Here is a 22700-nt window from a genome sequence, read left to right on the forward strand (position 1 = left end):
CCTTTTTAAAACAAAAAATATTACAATGTCTGCATAGTGCAGAAGCAGTGGGAAACCCTTTCTTTCAAGTCATAATCAATGAACATTCATACAATCAGCTTTCTGTTGTGCAAGTCCACAGCAAAGTTGTAATTGTAAGTCATAAGGAAGGTTGTTTGTCTTAGTACTTGTGTATAGTTTCAGTCACTGAAACCTTGTGTCTACAGGAACATAACCGATGTTCATCGTGTTTCACTGTGGCAGTCATTACACTTGGGTTATCCTGCTGGCAGGTGACTAGCAGTCGGCCCGAGTTCCAAAGTCTTGGTCTGGCGTCAGTTGCTGTCGCCTCTTCCCGGACGTCAGTGCGCCAGGGGTATAAAAATTGCAACCGACGCCATTTTCTTGAGTCTTTCTTGCCGCGCTGTGCCAGAAGCAAAAGCAGTTCGCAAGTGCCAGTCGGCCGACTCCTGAGATTTTCAAAATTGAATTTCAGAGCCACAGTCTTCAATAAAGCTAAGTACCCCATTGGGGAAACTTTTTTTTGCTCCAGACTGATGTCAGTAAAAGTTAATAATTGTATTTCTTGTGGGAAGCAAATACCTCATAAGGACTTTCACTCTTACTGCATTCCTTGCCTAGGCCCTGATCACGATGTTACTAGTTGTTGGTTTTGTGCTAGATTCAATAAACGCACTATTAAACGTCAGTTTGATTTTGCTTTACATTATTTTGGATGAAGATTTAATTATATAATGCCGTCGGATCAACCAACGACTGGAATGTATAAAAAAACGCAAAGACAAAGAAAAAGACAGGCATCCGAGGTCCAAAACAGACGATGAACCCTCTTCAAGGCTAGTTGCCGGTTCTCAGTGAGGCGCTTTCGCAGCCTCTGACACCCGCTACCTCAGAGCCACAGGCCGTAACCGACAGCCACGTGGAGGCCCCGAGGCCTGTGGAAACTCAGGGTATTGGGCCTAAGGAAACTATACCTTCAGATGGGTCCGGAGCCGCTGAGCAGGCACCAGCTTCGGAGGGCGTCTTCAGACCTTCACAGCTTACAATTAAGGCTACTACAGCAGCAAAGGCAAAGTCAAAAACACCATTAAATACAAGGAAACAAGTGCAGCATTCTCCAGAACAGTCATCCATGCCAAAGAAACAGATGCTTAAAATGGCCGAAGACCTTATTACTTTAATCAGGGGCTGTCATCCCCACCTGGCAAAAGTCCTGGGCAAGACACAGATTATGATTCCTCTGATCAGGTTTCCATTTCCTCTGATTCTTCTTCTGATCAGGGCTATTCTCTCCCTCCTTATTTGGACTCTGATGCTGAAGAGTCCATTCCTTCAGCCTCACCACCTGAGGATTATTCTTTTGGGGAAACCCTGCACACTATGAGGGAGCATTTCCACTGGGAGAGCCAGGATTACTCGGAATCCAAGAAAAGGCTCAGAGATTTCCTTTTATTGTCTCAGCACAGGCCCCTGGCTAATCCCCTCTGTGCTTGATATTGTAGATGATGTTTTCTCTGAATCCAGTCTGTCTCCAGATTCTTTACCCCCTGCACCAGTAAAGCCAGACAGGTACTACAGGGTCCCAGACTCTCATAAATTTCTTTACAAAAACCCCGCTGCAGACCCAGAAACAATTTCTCAGGGTCCTAAAGGGGTTAAAGCTTCCACTGCCAAAAATCCTGTCCCCTCAGACAGGGATTCCAGAGCTCTGGCCAGATGGGGGAAATAAGTTTACACTTCTGCTACTTTAGCTGTAAGAGCTTTAAACTGTCAGTTTCACATGCTTAAATATCAACAGTATCTTATGTCATTGTTAAAGCAGAAAATGGTTACAAATATAGAAAGTCCTGACAGTAAAGAAATGCAGGATTTATTGCATATAGTTGAACAAGTGGGAAAGCATACTCTGCAATGTGGTTTTGATTCATTAGAGGCTTTTTAGAGCCACAGTTACAGGCTCAGTTATTCGAAGACATGCTTGGTTGAAAGAACAAAATTTACCTGACCATGTTAAAGTCAAATTATTGGATGCTCTACTACAGCATGATACTTTGTTTGGTGTTAAAGCAGAAGAGGTGTTAAAGAAAATGGAGGATAAAGCCAAGTCAATGCAAATGGTGAAAGATTTCTTACAGGTTCAACCACCTAGATTTAGCAGAAACTGGCCTTCAAAAAATTGGTCCTTTCCAGTGTCAGACAGGCCTCAAAGAGGCAGATACAGATGCCCAAGAGGCAGATCTCAACCCCAAGCCTCCTACAGACCTAAACAATGGGGTGCTTTAGCCCCCAAAGGAGGAGAAGACAAATCACAACCTAATAGGAAACAGTCACAATTACTTCCCTCTGCAAATGCCAAGCTCCTACCAGTTGACAGCACCCCTAGGGGGAAAGCTAGCACTTTTCTCAAAGAATTGGCACATGATCACCCAAGACCAATGGGTGCTGAATATAGTTTCTCAGGGGTACAGGTTCCACTTCCACACGCTTCCAAAACTAAAAGGTATGCCAAACCTGCCACAAAACCAATGAGCAGAGGCACAAAAACAGATTGCTGCTCTTATGGATATGGGAGCTATTCAAAAAGTTCCACAAGAAGAACAGGGAGAAGGATTTTACTCAAGATTTTTCTTAGTACCCAGAAAAGACAAAGCCTGGAGACCAGTACTGGACCTGTCAATCCTAAATACCTTCCTGGATGTTCCAAAATTTAAAATGTTAACACTACAACAACTTCTTCCCATGCTGGGCAAGGAGGCTTGGCTAGTTATTTTGGATCTCAAGGAGGCATACCTGCATGTCCCAATCAGACAGTCGTGCAGAAGATATCTCAGATTTATAGCAGGCTCAGTGCATTACTAATTCTCTGCACTGCCCTTTGGCTTATCTACTGCGCCCAGGGTCTTCACAAAATGCCTGCCACCAGTAATTGCATTTTGCAGACAAAAAGGAATTCAAATATATCCCTACTTGGACGACTGCCTTATTCAAGCAGAGAGCAGGGACATTCTTCTAAAGCACCTGGCGTTTGTAAAAAGATTGCTAATTTGCCTAGGGTACACAGTAAATGAAAAGAAATCAAAACTAGTGCCCTCTCAAGAGATAATATTCCTGGGTGCAAGCTTAAATACAACTGCCCAGATGGCTTATCTCATGCCAGACAAAGGCAACTGACTCGTTAGTTTCAAATAATGGCTACAAAGACCCAGCTCCCTGCAAGAAAAATTCTGCAGGGCCTGGGTTTCATGGCATCCTGCATCCTACTAATTCCATATGCAAAACTGCATATGAGGAAACTACAAAGGTATCTAAAAAGTGTTTGGACTCAGCATTGTCACAGTCTAGAGACCATCATAACCTTGATCCCCTGCCTACAACAGGAGTTTCGATGGTGGTCCCAGGCCTGTCACCACAACAAGGGACAGCTTTTCACCTTACCTACAGCCAGGCAGACAATAAGAACGGATGCATCGGATTATGCCTGGGGAGCACATATGGCAGGAAAATGTATTCAGGGCACATGGCCCATGGAACAAATGCATCTTCACATCAATTAAAAAGAGATGCTAGAAGTACAGAATGCCCAGACAGCCTTCAAGGACCTAATACATCCAGGACAACTATTAATAAAGATGGACAATACCACAGTTATGTGGTACATAAACAAGCAAGAGGGCATGCATTCCTACCCCCTGTGCAGACAGGCCATGACTTTGTGGAACACAGCACTGACCTACCAGGTACATCTGCAAGCACAATTCCTGCCAGGAACAAAAAATACACTGGCAGACGAACTAAGCAGAAATCTCATGGATCCTCATGAATGGAAGCTAAACCCACAAGTGGTCAGCATGATAACAAGGGAGCGGGGACGCCCAGACATAGATCTTTTTGCCTCCCCTCACAATTGCCAAATACAGAAATTTTGCACAAGGACTTATCACTCTCAAGCATGGAAAGTGGATGCTCTATCATTCAGTTGGAAAAACCTGACAGTGTATGCCTTCCCTCCAATGCCTCTTCTCACCAAGGTGCTTCTAAAAGTCAGACAAGAGAGGCCAAAAATTATCCTGATTGCAACAGACTGGCCACGCCAGCACTGGTACCCAGTCCTAAAGACTTTGTCCCTTGGCCCACGTTGGCCTCTACCTCAAATCCCTCATCTTCTGACTCAGCAAAACAATCAGATTCTGCATAGTCAACTCAGAACCTTAAACCTGGCAGCATGGTGGATAATGTAGCCACTCAGACTGCACCTCTCTCTAAAGCTGTTATGGATGTAATTTTGGAAGCCAGGAGGCCCAGCACTAGGAAATGTTATGCAGAAAAATGGAAGAGATTCTGTGCTTGGAACCAGGCACAAGGACTCGACCCACTGGTCCCTAATATACATCAGATTTTGCAATACTTGACTGAGATGTTGGACAAAGGCCTATCTTTTTCATCTATTAAAATCCATGCCTCTGCCATTTCAGCTCATTACAATGCGGATCCTCCAATTTTTTTACATCCTCTACTACGACAGTACCTCGGAGGGGCAAAGAATATAAGACCCCCTAGAAGAGCACCAGTACCTACTTGGGACCTCAATTATGTTTTAGAAAAACTAACACTGCCTCTGTTTGAACCAGACAGCACAGCTGATCTTAAATTCTTGTCATGGAAAACTGCTCTGCTCCTAACAATAACTTCAGCAAGAAGAGTCTTAGAGTTACAGGCATTGATGGCTATGGAACCTTTCCTCATTTTTCATCAAGACAGGGTTTCTCTTAGAACAAACCCAACATTCATGCCAAAAGTGGTCTCCAATATGGCCTTAAACCAAACCATTCATTTGCCTACTTTCTACCCAAATCCCCAGAATATAGGGGAAAGACTTCTCCACGTTGTGGATATACACAGGCAGCTACGATTTTACTTGGACAAAACAAAAGCTTTCAGAAAAACTGAGCAACTGTTTGTAGCATATGCTGCAGGATCACAAGGAAAGCCCATTACAAAGCAGACAATCTCCAAATGGATAGGACACTGCATCAGCTTCTGTTATGAACAACATGGCAAATCTGTGCCTAAGGGCATTAGTCCTCATTCTACCAGAGCAGCAGCCACTTCAGCAGCTTTCCTCAGAGGGGTACCAACCAAAGACATATTAGAAGCTGCAACCTGGAGCTCAGTGCACACTATTACCAAGCACTACCACCTACCTCTTTACTCCAAATCCAGAGCAGGCTTTGCCGCTGCAGTTTTGCAGGGCTTGTTAGCCTCGCCAAATCCAATCTAGACCCAGCCACCCAACCTCAGCTTTGGGATTCTACCCAAGTGTAATAACTGCAACAGTGAAACATGATGAACATAGTACAATTGTGTACCTACCATAAATGTAGATGTTCGAGTGTATTCACTGTTGCAGTCCAGGTTACCCACCCACCATCCCCCTCTTTGCTGGGACTATTCTGTACTTCTCAACTCTATACAACCTATGTGGTGTATTTGCTTGTAGATGAAGTAAATGTTTATAGTAATATATGCATGGTTGTTTGGCATATTTTTATCCTTTCAGCCTTCCTATCTGGGGGCACCTGACATCTGGGGCAAGAAAAACTGAAGAAAATGGCATCGGTTGCAGCTTTTATACCCCTGGCACACTGACGTCAGGGAAGAGGCGACAGCAACCGACGCCAGACCAAGACGTTGGAACTCGGGCCGACTGCAGGTCGCCTGCTAGCAGGATAACCAAAGTGTAATGACTGCAACAGTGAATACACTCTAACATCTACATTTATGGTAGGTACAGAACTGTACTTTCTACAGCAGCAGCCACACTTCAGTCTTGGCCACATACTTTAAATTCAAATAGCCACAACAGCCAGCCATACAATTACATCATACATCCCTTTCCATAGTACTAAGATTTCATTAGAATAAGAGACTCCCTCCATACATTTCACCTTGGCTATTCAAAAGCTATGCTCCAGAAATCAATGTATATAACTAGCTTGACGGCATGTGGGAATAAAAGAGTACATCCTAGGCAAAACAAGACTGAGTAGCGACTTAAGTGTCTAATGGAACTGGCAGGACAGATGGGTGTGCCTCTCTTTTGGGGGAGGGGGCATGCTGTGATGGATCTTTTACTGAGCCCTAGTGAAGGTTGGGGATCAAAGAGATTGCTGTGCTGGAATTGCTGGATGGTTGAGGAAGAGTGACTGCTTTAGAGCCTGGGACAGACACGTCCTCACAAGCCACATCCCATTTTCCATCCAGCATAATGTTAAATTACTTCAGAACACCAGTGAGGTGGTAGGGGGTAGCGAGTGACTGTTGGCTTGCTGCCACTTAAATGCAGGCTCCCACTTCTGTATCTTGTATCTTCCTGGGATCGCCTTCTCCCCAAGCATTAATAATGAGCACTACATCGTGAACTTCCTCAGAGCTAAACTGCTTCATATGTAGTGGCATCCACAAGAAGTCCACTACTGTGTGAGCACAGTAAACATAATGAACTACACTGTCTGCCTCTGAAAGTGGTATGCATGCAACAGTATCCACAGCATTGGCACATGTTCTCATAGATACTTGCACTCATGCATATCACACACACACACACACACACACACACACACTTGTGTGTTTGAATGCATTTGTGTGCATATGTGTGTCTATGTATATGTTTGTGTATGTGTGTGTATGAGAGAGAGGGTTGTGGCCATCACCCTGCAAGTCCTCCCTTCCCCAGATGCAGTAATTGCTACACTCCTGGTTCTGTACAGAATGTGATAATTTTCAGAGTATTAACATTAGTATCTCAGAACTTGGACTGTTACTGTCATTTGTATTTATGAACAGCCATGCACAGTCTATGCCGTTACTGATACAGCAGTATCTAGTAAGGCCAGAAACAAAACTCCTGAGTGGATCTGTAGTTATGCATTGCAGCATTACTGTACCACTTTAACAATGGTCATGTCCTCCTTCACAAAGTATGCTGCAATAAATGATGAGCTGCATGATGTAACACAATGACAGCTGTCCCTAGTTGTGTTTCAGACAAGTGAATGTATACTCGTATGCCAAAATGTACATGTATGTGTATTCAACTTGTATTTTGTTAAGGGTACAAACCTAGTTGGCCACACCTGTATATATTCTTCATATTAGTAACTTCTGGAGTTGCCATAGCTATAAGGGTTATATCCCTCAAGGAAATAACAGCTGACCAGCTTCCAAAGCTTCAGGCACCTTCTAACCCTGAATGGATGTTGGTTATGTTTTTTGCACCAACTAGAAACATTTTCCATTTACTAATGTATGATTTTCTTGTAGGAGGCTTTCTTGCCTTCAATAGTACTTGCTGTACGTTGTCAGTCAGCAAGTGCCTCAATGTAATCAAGACCCTATTATATATGCAGTAAGTTGAAGTTGATTGGAGTTGGGGTGTATCAAACACCCCTGATCTTGTGTGAGTTCATCCATTCTGTGGGAAAGCTTGAGGTAATTGCCCATGGCCATTTCTAAAAGAAGGGAGGACCACTGTTGCCTGGGCCATTAGGGAGTCACCAGAATGATCTTAGGAGATCCATTCTGAATTTTCAGAAGTACCCTAGATGTCAGTGAAAAGGTTGGAAAAGCATGCAGGAATATTCCTGTCCAAGGAAGAGAAAAGGCATCTGTCTTCCAGGCCTTCTTGCATAGAGACCTGGAACAGAATTTTGCCAGCTGATTATTCAGAGAAGTGGCAAATAGACCTACTCAAGGAACTTCCCACAGATGGATCAAATCTTGTAAGACCCCCGAACGGGTTTCCATTCTTGAGGGTCTGCTCTTGTCCTGCCCAACTTGTATGACGCACAGTTTTGCACTGTCAGAATGTAGGATGCCTGTAGAATGAGAGTGTGATGTGAAGTTGTATCCCAAGTTAACATGGCTTGTCTACAAAAGGGATACAACCTAGTTTCTTCTTACTTGTTGATATACCTTGTGACTCTAGTATTGTCTCTAAAAACATGAAGAGGCCCTGGGGACCAAAGATAGTGTACTGTTCAGCAGCAGAAAAGCCCTGAAGGGCTTGGTGCTCAAACCTGTCTTTTTAGTTAGCTCAGTTAGCTCAGTTTGACTGATTGTTAGGGCACGTGGAAGGTACCCTGAAGCTTTGGAAGGTGACCAGCTCATATATCCTTGTCAGGATATAACTCATGTAGCTAAGGCTACTGCAGAGTTGATTATTTAAACATCTGCTGTCATGGTAAGTTTACTTACACAACTGTACTTTATTTTTACATGAATTAACTGCAACGTCCAGTATTGCCCTTAATGCGTGGAGCACATGTGCATTCAGCGGGTCAGTGTACATGTACTGCATGTAGTGGTGCTGTTTTTCTATGAATCTTGCTACTGTCATGACCATAGACAAGCCCTGTTGTGCATTTATGGGATGGTGGGAATATGTCTTTTAATCCTTTGGCTTGTTTTCCCTTCCATGGTTTAATAACAGACCCAAGGAGACCAGGCGTTTGCTTTTTGCTGTTAGAGCTAATGTAGAAGTCTGCCTTCCAGATGTCACATTCTTTGAGCTTTGTATTGAATAGACACAAATTATGAGCTACATGCTATCACTCTTGATGATGCCTTGTCTTTTTCTGCACAAACAAAACTTATGGCTAAAGAACTAAATAGAACATCAGTTATTCCATCTTTTCCTGTGACCCCTCCATTGTCTGTACTCTTGTGATTTTCCATGGCAGATTGAGGTATGAGTTTTGTATATATGTTCTTACACATACTGCCTGTACAGTCTATCAGTTGTCTTCATCCTCCATGTCCATTTGACCCCATTTCTTCCCCAAAGCAAGGGTGAGGGTCTACCAGGAGGGGCCATCCTTCATTTAGACAGCCATTAGGGGTGGTTCAAGGTTTTATACTTTAGTTTCCCCCATCCCTGATGCACATACCAGACAAGGTGTCCGTGAAGGGCCTGCAGTGGGACAACAGCAGAGACCGTCTCCTCATTTCTGCAAGGAGCATTCCCTCCAAGCCTCTCTACACCCACCCCAGGGCACAAATAGTGACGTTCCTGTTCTCAACAAATAAGTTAGCTTTTCCAAGTGTGCCCTAAATGCTTGTATCTCCTCCTTCCCCCCAGTGAGAGGTGAGCAGGTTGCAACCTTTCTGTCCACCCCCTCTCTGCCTGTCTTCTCCAGTATTTTGGCTGCTAGTTGAACCCTCCTCACCTGGGTCATGGTCAAGAATCTGTCCCCACATCACAGAGACAGGTATGATGTAATTACGTTTAGTGTTTTAGTCCAAATCCTAATCTCTATAGATTTGTCCTTAACAGATTGATCTGCCTATTCACTAAATGGTCATCTACATCCATAATTCATATTTCACTATTTAACATTTGGTTAATATTTTATCATTCTTGAAAGTCTGACACAGGAACACACAAACATTTATGATTCTGTGTGCCTCTACATAATATAATCCTACTTTAAGGTTTTAGTTAAACTTGCAGTGCATATAGGGCTATAGGTGTGATGAAAGATGTTCTCTTGGGTAAAATAAATGTAAGTAACTGTTTAAATGTACTATCTTTTTTCTCTGAAGAAAGGATGGGTCCTCTTTCGGTTATTCCACCACTCCAGATAACAAACACTGTAAAGAAACAGATATGCATTTGTCATTTTAGTTCTCCTTGCAGTGCTTTTTGAATTCTGTATTATTTGCTTGCTATAAAAACAGTAACAACGAGACACTAGTAGTAGAGAAAAAAATGTCATTAGTGGCTGTCTGATGTTCATCATGTTTCACTGTTGCAGTCATTACAATTGGGTTATCCTGATGGCAGGCTACCCTTAGTCGGCCTGAATTCCAAAGTCTAGGTCCAGCATCGGTTGCTGTCACCTCCTCCCTGAAGTCAGTGCGCCATGGGTATAAAAGATGCAGCCGACTCCATTTTCTTCAGTCTTTCTTGCCGCGCGGTCCCCGAAGCAAAAGCAGCTCGCAAGTGCCGGTCGGCCAACTCCTGAAGTTTTCCAAATTCGAATCTCAGATCCGAAGTCTTCATTAAAGCTAAGTACTCCGTTGGGGAAACTTTTTTCTTGCTCCAGACAGATGTCAAAAAAAGTTAATAATTGTATTTCTTGTGGGAAGCAAATACCTCATAAGGATTTTCATTCTTACTGTATTCCTTGCCTAGGCCCTGACCATAACATTGCTAGTTGTCGGTTTTGTGCTAGATTTAACCAACGCACTATTGAGCGTCGGTACGATTTTGCATTCCATTACTTTGGCAGAAGATTTAATTATATAATGCCGTCGGATCAGCCGACTACCAGAGTTTACAAAAAACGAAAAGAAAAAGAAAAGGACAGGCATCTGAGATCCAGAACCGAAGACAAGGCTTCTTCTAGGCCTGTCACCGGTTCTCACTGAGGCGCTTTCGCAGCCCCTGACGCCCGCTACCTCAGAGCCACAGGCCGCTTCCGACTCCCACGTGGAGCCAACTGTGCCTCTGGAAACTCAAGGTATTGGACACTCAGAAACTATTCCCTCAGATGGGTCCAGAGCCACTGAGCAGGCATCGGCTTCTGAGGGTGTTTTCAGGCCTACACAGTTATATGTGAAACCTACTTCAGCTACAAAGGCAAAGACTAAAGCAGCTCTAAAGACAAAGAAACAAGTACAACATTCACCTGGACAGGCCTTCATGCCTAAAAAACAGATGCTTAAAATGGCCGAAGACCTTATTACTTTGATCAGGGGTTCCCATCCCCCTCCTGAAAAGAGGCCTAGGCAAGAATTAGAATATGAATCTTCAGACCATTTTTCCATTTCCTCTGATTCCTCCTCTGAACAGGATTACTCTATTCCTCCCTATGAGGATTCTGATGCTGAAGAATCTATCCCTTCAGCCTCTCCTCCTGAGGATTATTCTTTTGGGGAAATGCTGCTTACCATGAGGGAGCATTTACACTGGGAGAGCCAAGACTACTCAGAATCCAAAAAAAGGCTCAAAGACTTCCTTTTATTGCCCCAGCACAGGCCCCTTGCTATCCCGCCTGTTTTAGACATTGTAGATGATGTATTTTCAGAGTCCAGTCTTTCTCCAGACTCTTTACCACCAGCCCCTGTTAAGCCAGACAGATACTATAGGGTTCCTGATTCACATACATTTCTCTATAAGTACACTGCAGCTGACCCAGAAACCATCTCTCAGGGTCCCAAAGGGGTCAAGGATTCTACTGCAAAAAACCCTATTCTCTCTGATAGGGATTCTAGGGCCATAGACAGATGGGGCAAAAAGATTTATACCTCTGCTACCTGGCTGTAAGAGCCTTAAATTGCCACTTTCATATGCTTAAATATCAGCAATATCTTATGTCTTTGCTTAAACAGAAAATGTCAGCAAATACAGAATGTGCAGACAATAAAGAAATGCAGGATTTATTGCATGCAGCTGAAAAAGTTGGAAAGCATATGGTTTTGATTCTCTTGAGGCCTCCTGCAGGGCCGCTGTTACAGGTTCTGTCATTAGGAGGCATGCTTGGTTAAAAGAACAAAGTTTGCCTGATCATGTTAAAGCAAAACTATTAGATGCTCCTTTACAGCATGATACTTTGTTTGGTACTAAAGCATTAGAGGTGTTGAAGAAAATGGAGGACAAAGCTAAATCTATGCAAACAGTCAAGGGTTTCTTGCAGGTACAGCCTCCCAGATTTAGCAGGAACTGGCCTACATAAAATTGGTCCTTTCCAGTGTCAGGTAGACCACAAAGGGGCAGATACAGATACCCCAGAGGCAGATTACAGCCCCAAGGCTCATACAGGCCTAAACAATGGGGTGCTTCACCTCCAAGAGTGGAGAGGAAAAATCACAGCCATACAGGAAACAGTCTCAATGACTTTCCACTTCCAGCACCAAGCACTTCTCTTTTGGCAGCCCCTTTGGGGGGAAAACTAGCACTTTTTTCACAAAATTGGCACATGATCACCCAGGACAAATGGGTTCTAAATATAGTTTCACAAGGCTACAGGTTCCACTTTCACACACTGCCAAGTCAAACGGTATGCCAGACCTACCATGCAGTCAATGGGCAGAGGCACAAAAACAAGGTTCATCCTTCATGGACATGAGGGCCATTCAACAAGTACCAGAGCAAGAGCAGGGGCAAGGATTCTATTCAAGACTGTTCTTGGTACCCAGAAAAGACAAAGCCTGGAGACCAGTACTGGACCTATCTATTCTAAACACATGTCTGGATATTCCAAAATTCAAAATGTTGACTCTACAGCAGCTTCTGCCCATGTTGGGCAAGAAGGCTTGGCTTGTGACTTTAGATCTAAAAGAGGCATACCTGCATGTCCCAATCAGACAAACATGCAGAAGATACCTCAGATTCAAAGCTGGCTCAATGCACTACCAATTTTCTGCACTGCCCTTTGGCTTATCTACTGCACCCAAGGTCTTCACAAAGTGCCTGGCACCAGTAATTGCATTTTGCAGACAAAGAGGAATACAAATATATCCTTACTTGGGCGACTGCCTTATTCAAGCGGAGAACAAGGACATTCTACAACAGCATCTGGCGTTTGTAAAAAGATTACTGACAAGTCTAGGGTACACAGTAAACGAGAAGAAATCAAAACTCGTACCCTCTCAAGAGATAATATTCCTGGGTGCAAGCTTAAATACAACTGCCCAGATGGCTTATCTCATGCCAGACAAAACACAGACAACTGACTACTTATTTCAAAATGTTGGCAACAAAGACCCAGTTATCTGTAAGAAAAAATCTGCAGGCCTTGGGTTTTATGGCATCCTGCATTCTGCTAATTCCATATGCAAGACTACATATGAGGAAACTCCAGTGGTATCTAAAAAGTCTTTGGACTCAACATTGCCACAGCCTGGAAACAATAATTACCCTCATTCCCTGGCTGCAACAGGAGTTTCGATGGTGGACAAAAGCCTGTCACCACAACATGGGACAGCCATTCACCTTACACACAGCCAGGCAGACTTTGACATCAGATGCATCAGATTACGCCTGGGGGGCCCATATGGCAGGAAGGATGTATTCAGGGCACATGGTCCGCAAGTCAAATGCATCTACATATCAATCAAAAAGAAATGCTAGCTGTTCAAAATGGCCTAACAGCCTTCAAGGATCTGCTTCATCCAGGACAACTACTAATAAAGACGGACAATACTACAGTTATGTGGTACATAAACAAGCAGGGAGGCACACATTCCTACCCCTCTGCAGGCTAGCCATGAACTTGTGGGACACAGCATTGACTTACCAAGTACATCTGCAAGCACAATTCCTGCTAGGAAGGACAAATACTCTGGCAGACGAACTAAGCAGAAACCTAATGGATCCCCACGAGTGGAAATTGGATCCACAAGTCTTTAGCATGATAACAAGAACCTGGGGATGCCCGGACATAGACCTATTTGCCTCCCCTCACAACTACCAACTACAAAGATTCTGCACAAGGAGTTATCACAAGCAAGCATGGAAGGTGGATGCTCTATCTTTCAGCTGGAAAAATCTAACAGTGTATGCCTTTCCTCCTCTGCCTCTCCTCCCCAAAGTACTCCTCAAGGTCAGACAAGAGGAACCAAAAATTATACTGATTGCCCCAGACTGGCCCTGCCAGCACTAGTACCCAATCCTAAAGAGCTTGTCTCACTGCCCAGCCTGGACATTACCTCAAATTCCTCACTTATTGACCCAACGAGACAGTTAGATACTGCACAGCCAACTCAATACCTCAAACCTGGCAGCATGGCAGATAATGTAGCCTCTCAAGACGCACCTCTCTGTAAAGCAGTGATGGATGTTATTTTGGAGGCCAGGAGGCCTAGCACCAGAAAATCTTATGCAGACAAATGGAAGAGATTCTGTGCTTGGAACCAAGCACAAGGTATAGACATGATTGTTCCAGATATTCCTCAGATTTTGCAATATTTAACTGAGATGCTGGATAAAGGCCTCTCCTTTTCATCAATTAAAATTCATGCCTCTGCCATTTCAGCTCATTACAATACAGAACCACCTATTTTTTCTCATCCGTTACTAAAGCAGTACCTCAGATGGGCCAAAAACATAAGACCTCCAAGGAGAGCACCGATACCTGCATGGGACCTCAACTGTGTCTTGGAAAAACTCACACTGCCTCCGTTTGAGCCAGCCTCTGCAGCTGATATAAAATTCTTATCCTGGAAAACAGCTCTGCTCCTGACAATAACCTCCACTAGAAGAGTCTCCGAGTTACAGGCACTCATAGCTGTAGAACCTTTTATCATTTTTCATCCTGACAGGGTTTCACTGAGGACAAACCCTACATTTATGCCTAAGGTAGTGTCCAGTATGGCCCTTAACCAAACAATTCATTTGCCTACTTTTTATCCAAACCCACAAAATAAGGGTGAGAGAATTATGCATACTTTGGACATTCACAGACAGCTACGCTTCTACTTGGACAGAACCAAAGCTTTCAGAAAGACTGAACAACTTCTAGTGGCATATGCTGCAGCATCACAAGGAAAGCCTATCTCAAAACAGACTATTTCAAAGTGGATAGGCCATTGCATTCGTTTCTGCTACTCACAGCATGGCAAATCAGTGCCTAAGGGCATTAGGCCACATTCAACCAGAGCAGTAGCCACTTCAGCAGCCTTCCTCAGACTTTGATAATCAGGCCGACTGAGGACTACCTGCAGGCAGATAACCCAAATGTAATGACTGCAACAGTGAATACACTTGAACATCTACATGTGTACACAACTGTACTTTTTATGACTTCCTGGAGCTGCAGCAGATCTTAGCAAGGCTCTGTGTGTGTATATTATTGACACATAGGTGCTAAATCCTGACAGTTTCTAGCAATGGGGAGGGTTAAATAGGAGCCAGAAGTCAGATGACCAGATGTGTGTGATGTCATTCTGTAATCTAAGACAAAAATAAAGTTTTAATATTTACACTTGGAAAAAAATGTATAAGTTTTAATACTAGAAGAGACTTGAAGTCTCATGACACTCTGATTTGGAAACCTGACATTGAAGGATCACTAACCTACTTCATCTTGCCTTGCTCTAATAAGTTACCATGGAATAGTAACTCTTTAAATTAGTCAGGAAAATATATTGAAATTAATTAATACTGTTTTTCTGCATCTGTGTGAATGTAGTCATCTGTGTTATTTTAATATTTCCTGTGGCTGAAACTCTGGTGTTTATTGTAAATAGATGTTTAGTATATTCATGTTCTTTTATTATGTAATAATAAGTATATTTAAATTGTTTATTGTAGCTTGTCTTTTAGAGAATACTTTAACATTTGAGAGTACTTATATCTGCTTGGTGACTGTGTGGCCACTCATAAAAGCCTTAATGCATTGGTCAAACTACCATTCATGTTAATATTAATTTCATTCAGTATAATTGGGTACCCTTGTAAGAGCCTTAGAATAGCTGACTTGGGAGTGTCTGAGGGCAGTAACTACCTTATAGTCTGGGCAGAAGGGGGCATAGCTAGTAAATCTGTGCCAGCCTTTCTCAGGTGTGTGTGTGTGTGTGTGTGTGTGTGTGTGTGTGTGTGTGTGTGTGTGTGTGTGTGTGTGTGTGTGTGTGTGTGCGCGCGTGCTGGCACGTGCATGCATATCAAATCTCAGAGTGTGTCAGCTGCATGGGGCAGGGGCAAGAAGCACTGGTTTCACATAGAGAGTGTTGGAGGACTTGGCTTGGACACTCGGCTGAGGACTTAACTCTGCAGCTATGCCATTAGCAAGCCTTACTTTGGACCTGGGGTGAGAGAGAGGGGAGAAACCCATATCTTGGGCTGAGTGTGTTCCCTGTGTGCTCATAAGGGAAATTGTGCTTGGTGCAGAGAGCTGCATCTGGAAATACTGAGTGTATCCATTTTTTTCCAAGTGAACATCCCTCTCCAGTGTCAGTGGTGAGGATTCAGGTTCCTTGATTACTGGCCAGAGTGGGGACATCGCACTATTCAGCCTTCTTTTTCCTGTTTTCTACATGTCCCAAATCTTTTTCACCATACTAGTTATTAGGCTTCACTGTAATGGTTGTTCCATTCCAAAATTTGTAGGTTTAGTATGTTTTCATACTGTCTTAGGACCAAAAAAAAAAAGTGCAGCAATACACAAAACGACTATCTCCAAGCAAAAGTATTGTAAGCAGTCTCAACATGGGCTTCGCGTGTTACTTTATTAAAAGAAATTCTTTAGTTAAAACAACACAGTTTGTCACAAATGGATTAAGCACTTTCGTCCTGTAAGAACTAGGACTTCATCAGAGTCACCATCCATTTGTAAACCACTTCCTTTTATATAGTGAAAATGTCCTTATTAATTAATTATAGTAACCTCTTAAAGGTACAGTACATATTAAAATACAGGAAAAGACCTCATATTCCATTTTAACAAGTACGTTAAATAAATTCAAATAATATATTCAAAGGAAAGGGATCACACAGTGTGCTGCATGTGCCCAGTACCCCTATAAGGCTTAATTTTAGAAAATGACATTTGCTCTAAAGTTTTTCATAAGAGGAAATTGCCAGTCTAAAGGGGTGATCTACCTCGCTAAATGTATGGGGTACCCAGCTTAGTATGTAGGTAAAACAGAGAGATGTCTCCGTAGAATAATATATGAACATCATTACCAGATTAGTAAGCAAAATGTAAATAATGCACTATATAAACACTCTACATCATGTTCATCTTACAAAACTTTTGGTTTTGGTATACTGGAGCTTATAAGACCTAATCCAACGGGAGGGGATATCAAAACCAAGTTAGAAGAGAAAGATGTTAAATGTCAGATCAGATTACATGCTTCTCATTTTCCAGGTTTAAATGAAAATATCTCTACAGCCTGTGTTAAAAGCTAGAGTATGTCTTAAGTTATTTTTTAACAAATATATTTTTGACAAATATATAAAAGGAAGTGGGTTATAAATGGATGGTGATTCTGATGAAGTCCTAGTTTTTATAGGATGAAAGCGCTTAATCCATTTGCGATGAACTGTGTTGTTTTAACTTAAGAATTTATTTTAATAAAGTAAAAAGTGAAGTCCATGTTTAGACTTCTTGCGATACTTTTGCTTGGAGATACTCTCTTAGGACAACAAAAGTGATGCAAATATAATCATCTCCCTGCCCTTTTATTTTCTGAAGCCATAAAACATTCACTTGGTGGTTCCTAGTCATTTAGAGAACAGTAACATCTTACAGCTCAGTGAGTTGTTCAATATGGGTGCATACAATTCATTTTTTATAATAAAGTTAACATAGTATAGGTAAGCATTATTAATGTATATATTCTAGTAAATGTTTGTTTTACTTATTCACTGTCGCACATTGGCTATGTGTGTTGTACATGCAGTCTTTATCAAATATCTTTATGGCATTTTTTTTCTTTGTATCATTAAGTGCATTTATTACTTCTTCTTATCTTTGCCATTGTAGCCTAGGTCATGCCTGAAAAGATTCCTGAGACCAATTCGCTTTCCTGGTTAACAAAGTATAAATAAATGCAAAATAGAAAAATGGGGGGGTGAACATAACAGAAGTAATTAAGGAATTAGTGAAGCATATTTTAATTTTACATCATTCAAAAAAGAGAAAAGAGAGAAGAAAATTTCCTAATGAAGGCATTGGAAAGTAGCAGACAGACGGGCTTTGGAGTAATTTCTAGTAGTAGTTGTCACCTGTACTTGATACAGCAAGGAACATTTACTATAGTGAGAGTTTTCATACCTCAGGATGACAGTGCAGGGGCAGGGCTATCAGTTCCTTTAGAACTACAAAATAATCCATTACAAAAGCCTGCTATTTATATACTTTCTTTTGTTGGAAGTAGCTAACAGCTATTTATTGCATAGAACAAGCTCCAACAAACATATAAATGAGGAGTACTTAAGGAAACATAGAAGCAGCTCTGTCACAGAAGATGTGTTAGATGACAGTGCTTCACACTCCTGCCATTCTGTCTTAATGGCATGAGAAAACAGTACCACTTCCCTGTACATAGCATTCCTCATCTAAAGAATACTTGAAATGTATTCAGGGGGAAGGAATGAAAGCAAGGAAACAAGATCCCATTACCAGGGCAGGGCCCCATTAACCACCATTTTGTGGGAAGCACATTAACATTGTAAAAGAAGCACTTGGATTGATTTTGAGGCATTAAAATAACTTGAAAACAAATATATAATGAAAAAGCATTTTTTTTAGTTCTAAGGTGGAGTTTTCCTTTAATTTTACTCTTGTGTGTCTTTGGTGGGTGGAGTATACAGCAGGGTTGTAAAACACAAGGATTAATAATACTTTGAGAAGTTTTGCTTTAAACAGTTTGCTCATAAAATGTTTTGTTCTTACCAGCTGATAGTGCTAGTAGATGCTTAACAGAACCTAACAAGGTTAGCTGATAGATGTAGTATAAATAGAAGGATTTGCTGAGCCATTTTTTTTCATAAGCTCTTTGCAGGCAGTAATATCTGTCTTTGTTACTACTGTGGTCACTAGACTAGGCTAGATGCAACATGTTACTACTGTGGTCACTGGATTAGATGTAACATGTTAAAGTATTCTCTTGTGTTGCAGGCTTCCTGTTACCTTAAACAAGGGAAGTACAAAGAAGCTGAGTCACTATACAAGGAAATCCTGACTCGAGCACACCTCAAGGAATTTGGCTCTGTGGATGGTATGTGAATTAATCTGTTGTATTCATCTGTTTTCTCATGTTTGGTTTGCCCCTGGAGTATGGTAGTTATTTCCAGATTATTTTATGAGTATAGTTGACAACAAGCTGTATTGTTCTCTAAATGTAGGTTAGTGCATCCATTGATGGCTCCCTTTTTAATTGAGATCTCGTTGTTATCCAAAGAATTGCAAGAATATTTTTAAGAAATTTGGGTAATGTGTATCCTAGTCCAAAGGTGCAATACCTTGTAGTATTTCACTTACTATGAGGTAGAGTGACCTCTGAATAGTTAGCAGAACATTGTGAGTTACATGAGGATTCACCCCTCCCCAAAAATGCCTTAAAATTGCAACAGTGAGTTTTACAATTCACTGATCTGATGTTATCCAAGTCATCATCCATCACTACAAGGTCTTGGATCTGATATTGTAGCCAAAATGGTAGTGTACTACAGATGGATTCAAGGCTCTAGCTCCTGCATTTTCCATGATGCCCTGCCACCCTATAACCCACATATCTCGTTTGCCGTGTGTCCTGTGTGGACATGTTTACAGTGCTCTAGCTAGTTAAGTGCCTTTTTTCTCTTTTTCTTAATTCTAGTTAGCTTCTACTGTAGTATTTAGTGTAGTGCTTATTGTACTTATTGTGATAGTTATTACCTCCCTTCCCATAGCTTAGTAGCTGATGTTATCCATGTCACTATTCCTCACTCTTGGGTAGGAGGATCAGACATCAGATCTGAGCTGGCAACTTTGCAGACAACTTCTAGGCTGAAGCTCCTCCCACTCCCATGATACCTTGCTGCCATATAATCCCATAGATCTTGTTTGCCATGCTAAGCATTAGATGCAGATTCTCTGGCTCGAGTCTCCAGTGGGGATAAGTAGCTTTATTTTCAAACTTTTTCTTTTTAAGATTTTATTTTGTAATTAGTATTTTCTTCTTAGAGTTTAGTGCTAACATATAGAAGTGGTAGTTTTAGTCCCTCCCCATCTGTTTTGTTTCTCGGTGTGTTAGCCTGTGTGTTTTGGCATCCTTTTTTGTGGTGGCCTTTATTTCTTGGTGTTTGTTGTGTTTTTTGTAGTCTGTAGTTCTTAGTTGTGTTTTAGTGCTTGGTGTTCTGTGATCGGTTGTTTTTTCCGGCTCTGACCTGTGCTTGTTTTCTGGTTTTGGTCATGAGTGTCCCTTAGATCACAAGGTTGTTTTCGCCATGTTTGACAAGCCAGTGTGCTTCAGAAGGTGCTCCCCATGCAGTTAAAAGATGCCCGTATCCAATTTGCATGAGGAGTATCTTTATTGTTTGGGTGCCGATCACCTGGAGGTTGAATGCAACATTTGTGCCGCGTTCAACCCCAAGGCTTTGGTTGAGCGCTGAAACAAGCTCCTTTTAAAAGGGTTAGCTCAAGGGGGTCCCCTGCCAAGTCTGAACCCTCCGATTGCAAAAGGAAGGCCCCTCGATTCACTGGTTTTCCTCCTTGAAAAAGGCGAGGCTGTGTCTGGTCCTAGTGCCTCGTATCCAGTGTCTTCGGGTCCTAGGTCCAGCGACTCTGCACACTGATCAGAGCTTCCACTTCAAGGCCCTCAGATCCTAGGTCATGGGAGTCCACTCCTGAATCCAAGGTCTCCGGATTGAGGCCTTTGGATCTTGTCAGATCCAGGCCAGTCACGGATCCAGCTTCCTCTGATTTGAGTCATGTGGAATCTAAGCATTCAAATCCTTGCTTGCTGTCTGATCTGAGAAGGTGGGATCCGGGATCGATGCCAGATCCTACTATTCTGGCTTCGGGCAGTCCCCATCTACCTCCAAGCACAGGAGTCATTCTTTAGAGGGGAGGTCCTTGGGATCTAGACATCCCTCCCCGACTAGGTCCTCTGCTTCCGCTAGGAGTTCGCTCCCTTCCGATATGGGCAGGATGATGAGGTCCTTTCTCAAGGCTCAGATTGAGTTGGGGCATCTGGCGTCCCCTGCCCATCTGGCCAGAGGGCCAACCCCTACCCCTTTGTTGGCTTCTCCTCGTCCAAGCAGGTTGGTTTCTGACTTTCAGGCCCTGGATCGCACAAGGAGCAAGATTGGAGTCCCTTTGGACTTTCCATCCCTACCCCGTCCGAGTCCCTGACTACTTCTGCATGGCCTCCCCCTGGGCAGGGAGAGGCCCAAGCTATCACCCCGGAGTCGCTGGGCGAGGGCTCCAGACCAGTTTTCTCAGACCGGTCCCTTCCCCTTGGCTCTTCAGCCCTCGACAGCTCGGGGCTGGTACTGTCTTGAGGGTAGGAGGTGCTGGTCTGCTCTGGTCCTTCTCCCCAGGTGGGTTTTCGGATCTATATTACATTCTTGAAAGCCGACAATGTCGAATCTGACATTGTCGACTCAAGAATAGCAAAAGTGCAGAACATTGAGCTTGTAAACAGAAATCTTTCTTTAGCTTTTTTATTTTTTGTTTTTATTTTTATTTATTTCTTTTTTTTATGAGCATTTGACAGTTGGATCACTAAAGGTCGACCTTTAGTGGTTCGAACAGTTAAATGTTCAATGTTCTATGTTCTAATATAGACTCGGGTTTTCCTGGTGGGGGTGCAGATGGGGAATCGTCCAGTCCTTTGGCTTTCCGGATCATAGAGAGGATTTTTTTTCCTCCCAGAGAGTTTCCTCCCCGGCCTTCCAGGGACTATCCCAGCCCCTCCAAGATGACTCTTCTCATCCTCTTCCAGGTCAGCCCTCACAAACTAGCCTTCAGGTGGGAGTTACCCCACTTGGGGTCTCCCTCTCTTCCAAATCCTCCTCCAAGCCACCCCTGGAGGAGGCCCCTCAGAAGATATTGTGTCAGAGGAGACACTTAGACTCCGTTGCTGAGTCTCTCACCGTGGTTAGGGACCTCAAGGAAGGGGACAGGTCCCCCAGATCTCCGCCCGAGGATATCTCCTTTGGGGAAATCTTGGAAATCCTTAAGCTTAAAGACGGTTGGTCTTCCCTTTCTCCATCCTCTGAGGAGTCTGTGTTTCTGAAGACTTTCAAAATGGGACCATCTACCTTCTGGGTCCGCCCCCTGCAGACGAACTTGTAGACCTTATTGCCAGCAGGGCATGGAAAGAGCCAGGAGCCTGTTCCTAAATACATGGACAAATTCCTCAGGCCCTCTTCTGACAAGTGGTTCTGGTCCAAAGGTGCCAGTTGATGCAGTTGTAGTAGCTGCTGCCACTAAGAAGGAGCTGGTGGAACAGAGCACGTCTGTTCATCTCCCTAACCATGAGTCCCGGGCAATTGAAAAACATGGAAAGTGGGTTTTTGCCTCAGCTACATTCGTTCTCTGGGCACTTAACTACGTGGCACATTTCACCCAGCTACAGAGGGACTTGGTCAAGGAGCTTACCACTTCCCTTTCTGAGGTACTGCCTGCCAGGAACTAAGTAAGGTGTCCCACAAACTAGCCACACTTTCTTCCCTGGCTGATTCATCAACGAGGTTGATTGCCAACGCTATGGAAGGTGCCTCTCGAGCAGCTGGCAAAGGCATTGCTATTTGTCGTCATGCCTGGCTGCACCTTTGTTGATTAGCGGAGTCCTTTAAGGTATATTTCACCAGTGCCCCCTTCAATAGTTCTACCCTGTTTGGCTGTTCGGCTGTTCGGCCAAAGATACTCTTACCCGCAGTGAGCAGGAAGGCAAGACCTTGTCAGTTGTGGGAATCAGATTTTCCACTCCTCAATGCTTCTTTTCCAAGATGTAGCGAGGGGCCAGGAAAATGTGGTTTTGCAAGTCACGATCTGCCTTTCCAGACACTCTGGATGAGCCCTCCTCTAGAGGTCGGAGGAGAAGGGCCAATGGCAGATGCCGCCCCAGGGGCAGAAGGGGCCTGCAAAATCAAGGCTCCATGGAACCCTGGTCTTAGAAGCCTCAGCAGTGCTTGCCTGACTGTCCTGGAGGCAGTCTGGAGTCATTTGTCTCTGCACCCTTTGGCCTGGGCAAATATTACAAAA

At 43.2% G+C, this 22700-nt stretch overlaps 1 protein-coding gene across 8 annotated transcripts in view; it reads left to right on the forward strand.

Moving 5' to 3' along the window:
* Positions 1-22700, forward strand: part of LOC122792271 (kinesin light chain 1-like) — a 1642552-nt gene that overhangs the window by 914240 nt on the left and 705612 nt on the right. For all 8 annotated transcript variants that reach the window (XM_044060030.1, XM_044060031.1, XM_044060032.1 and 5 more), the window contains one exon: positions 18627-18726. In XM_044060030.1, the coding sequence (XP_043915965.1) occupies positions 18627-18726 (100 nt within the window). The remainder of the gene's footprint in view (positions 1-18626; positions 18727-22700) is intronic.

Source organism: Protopterus annectens, chromosome 1.part2 (genome assembly GCF_019279795.1).
Source record: "Protopterus annectens isolate FY-2018-M chromosome 1.part2, PAN1.0, whole genome shotgun sequence".
NCBI lineage: Eukaryota > Metazoa > Chordata > Ceratodontiformes > Protopteridae > Protopterus > Protopterus annectens.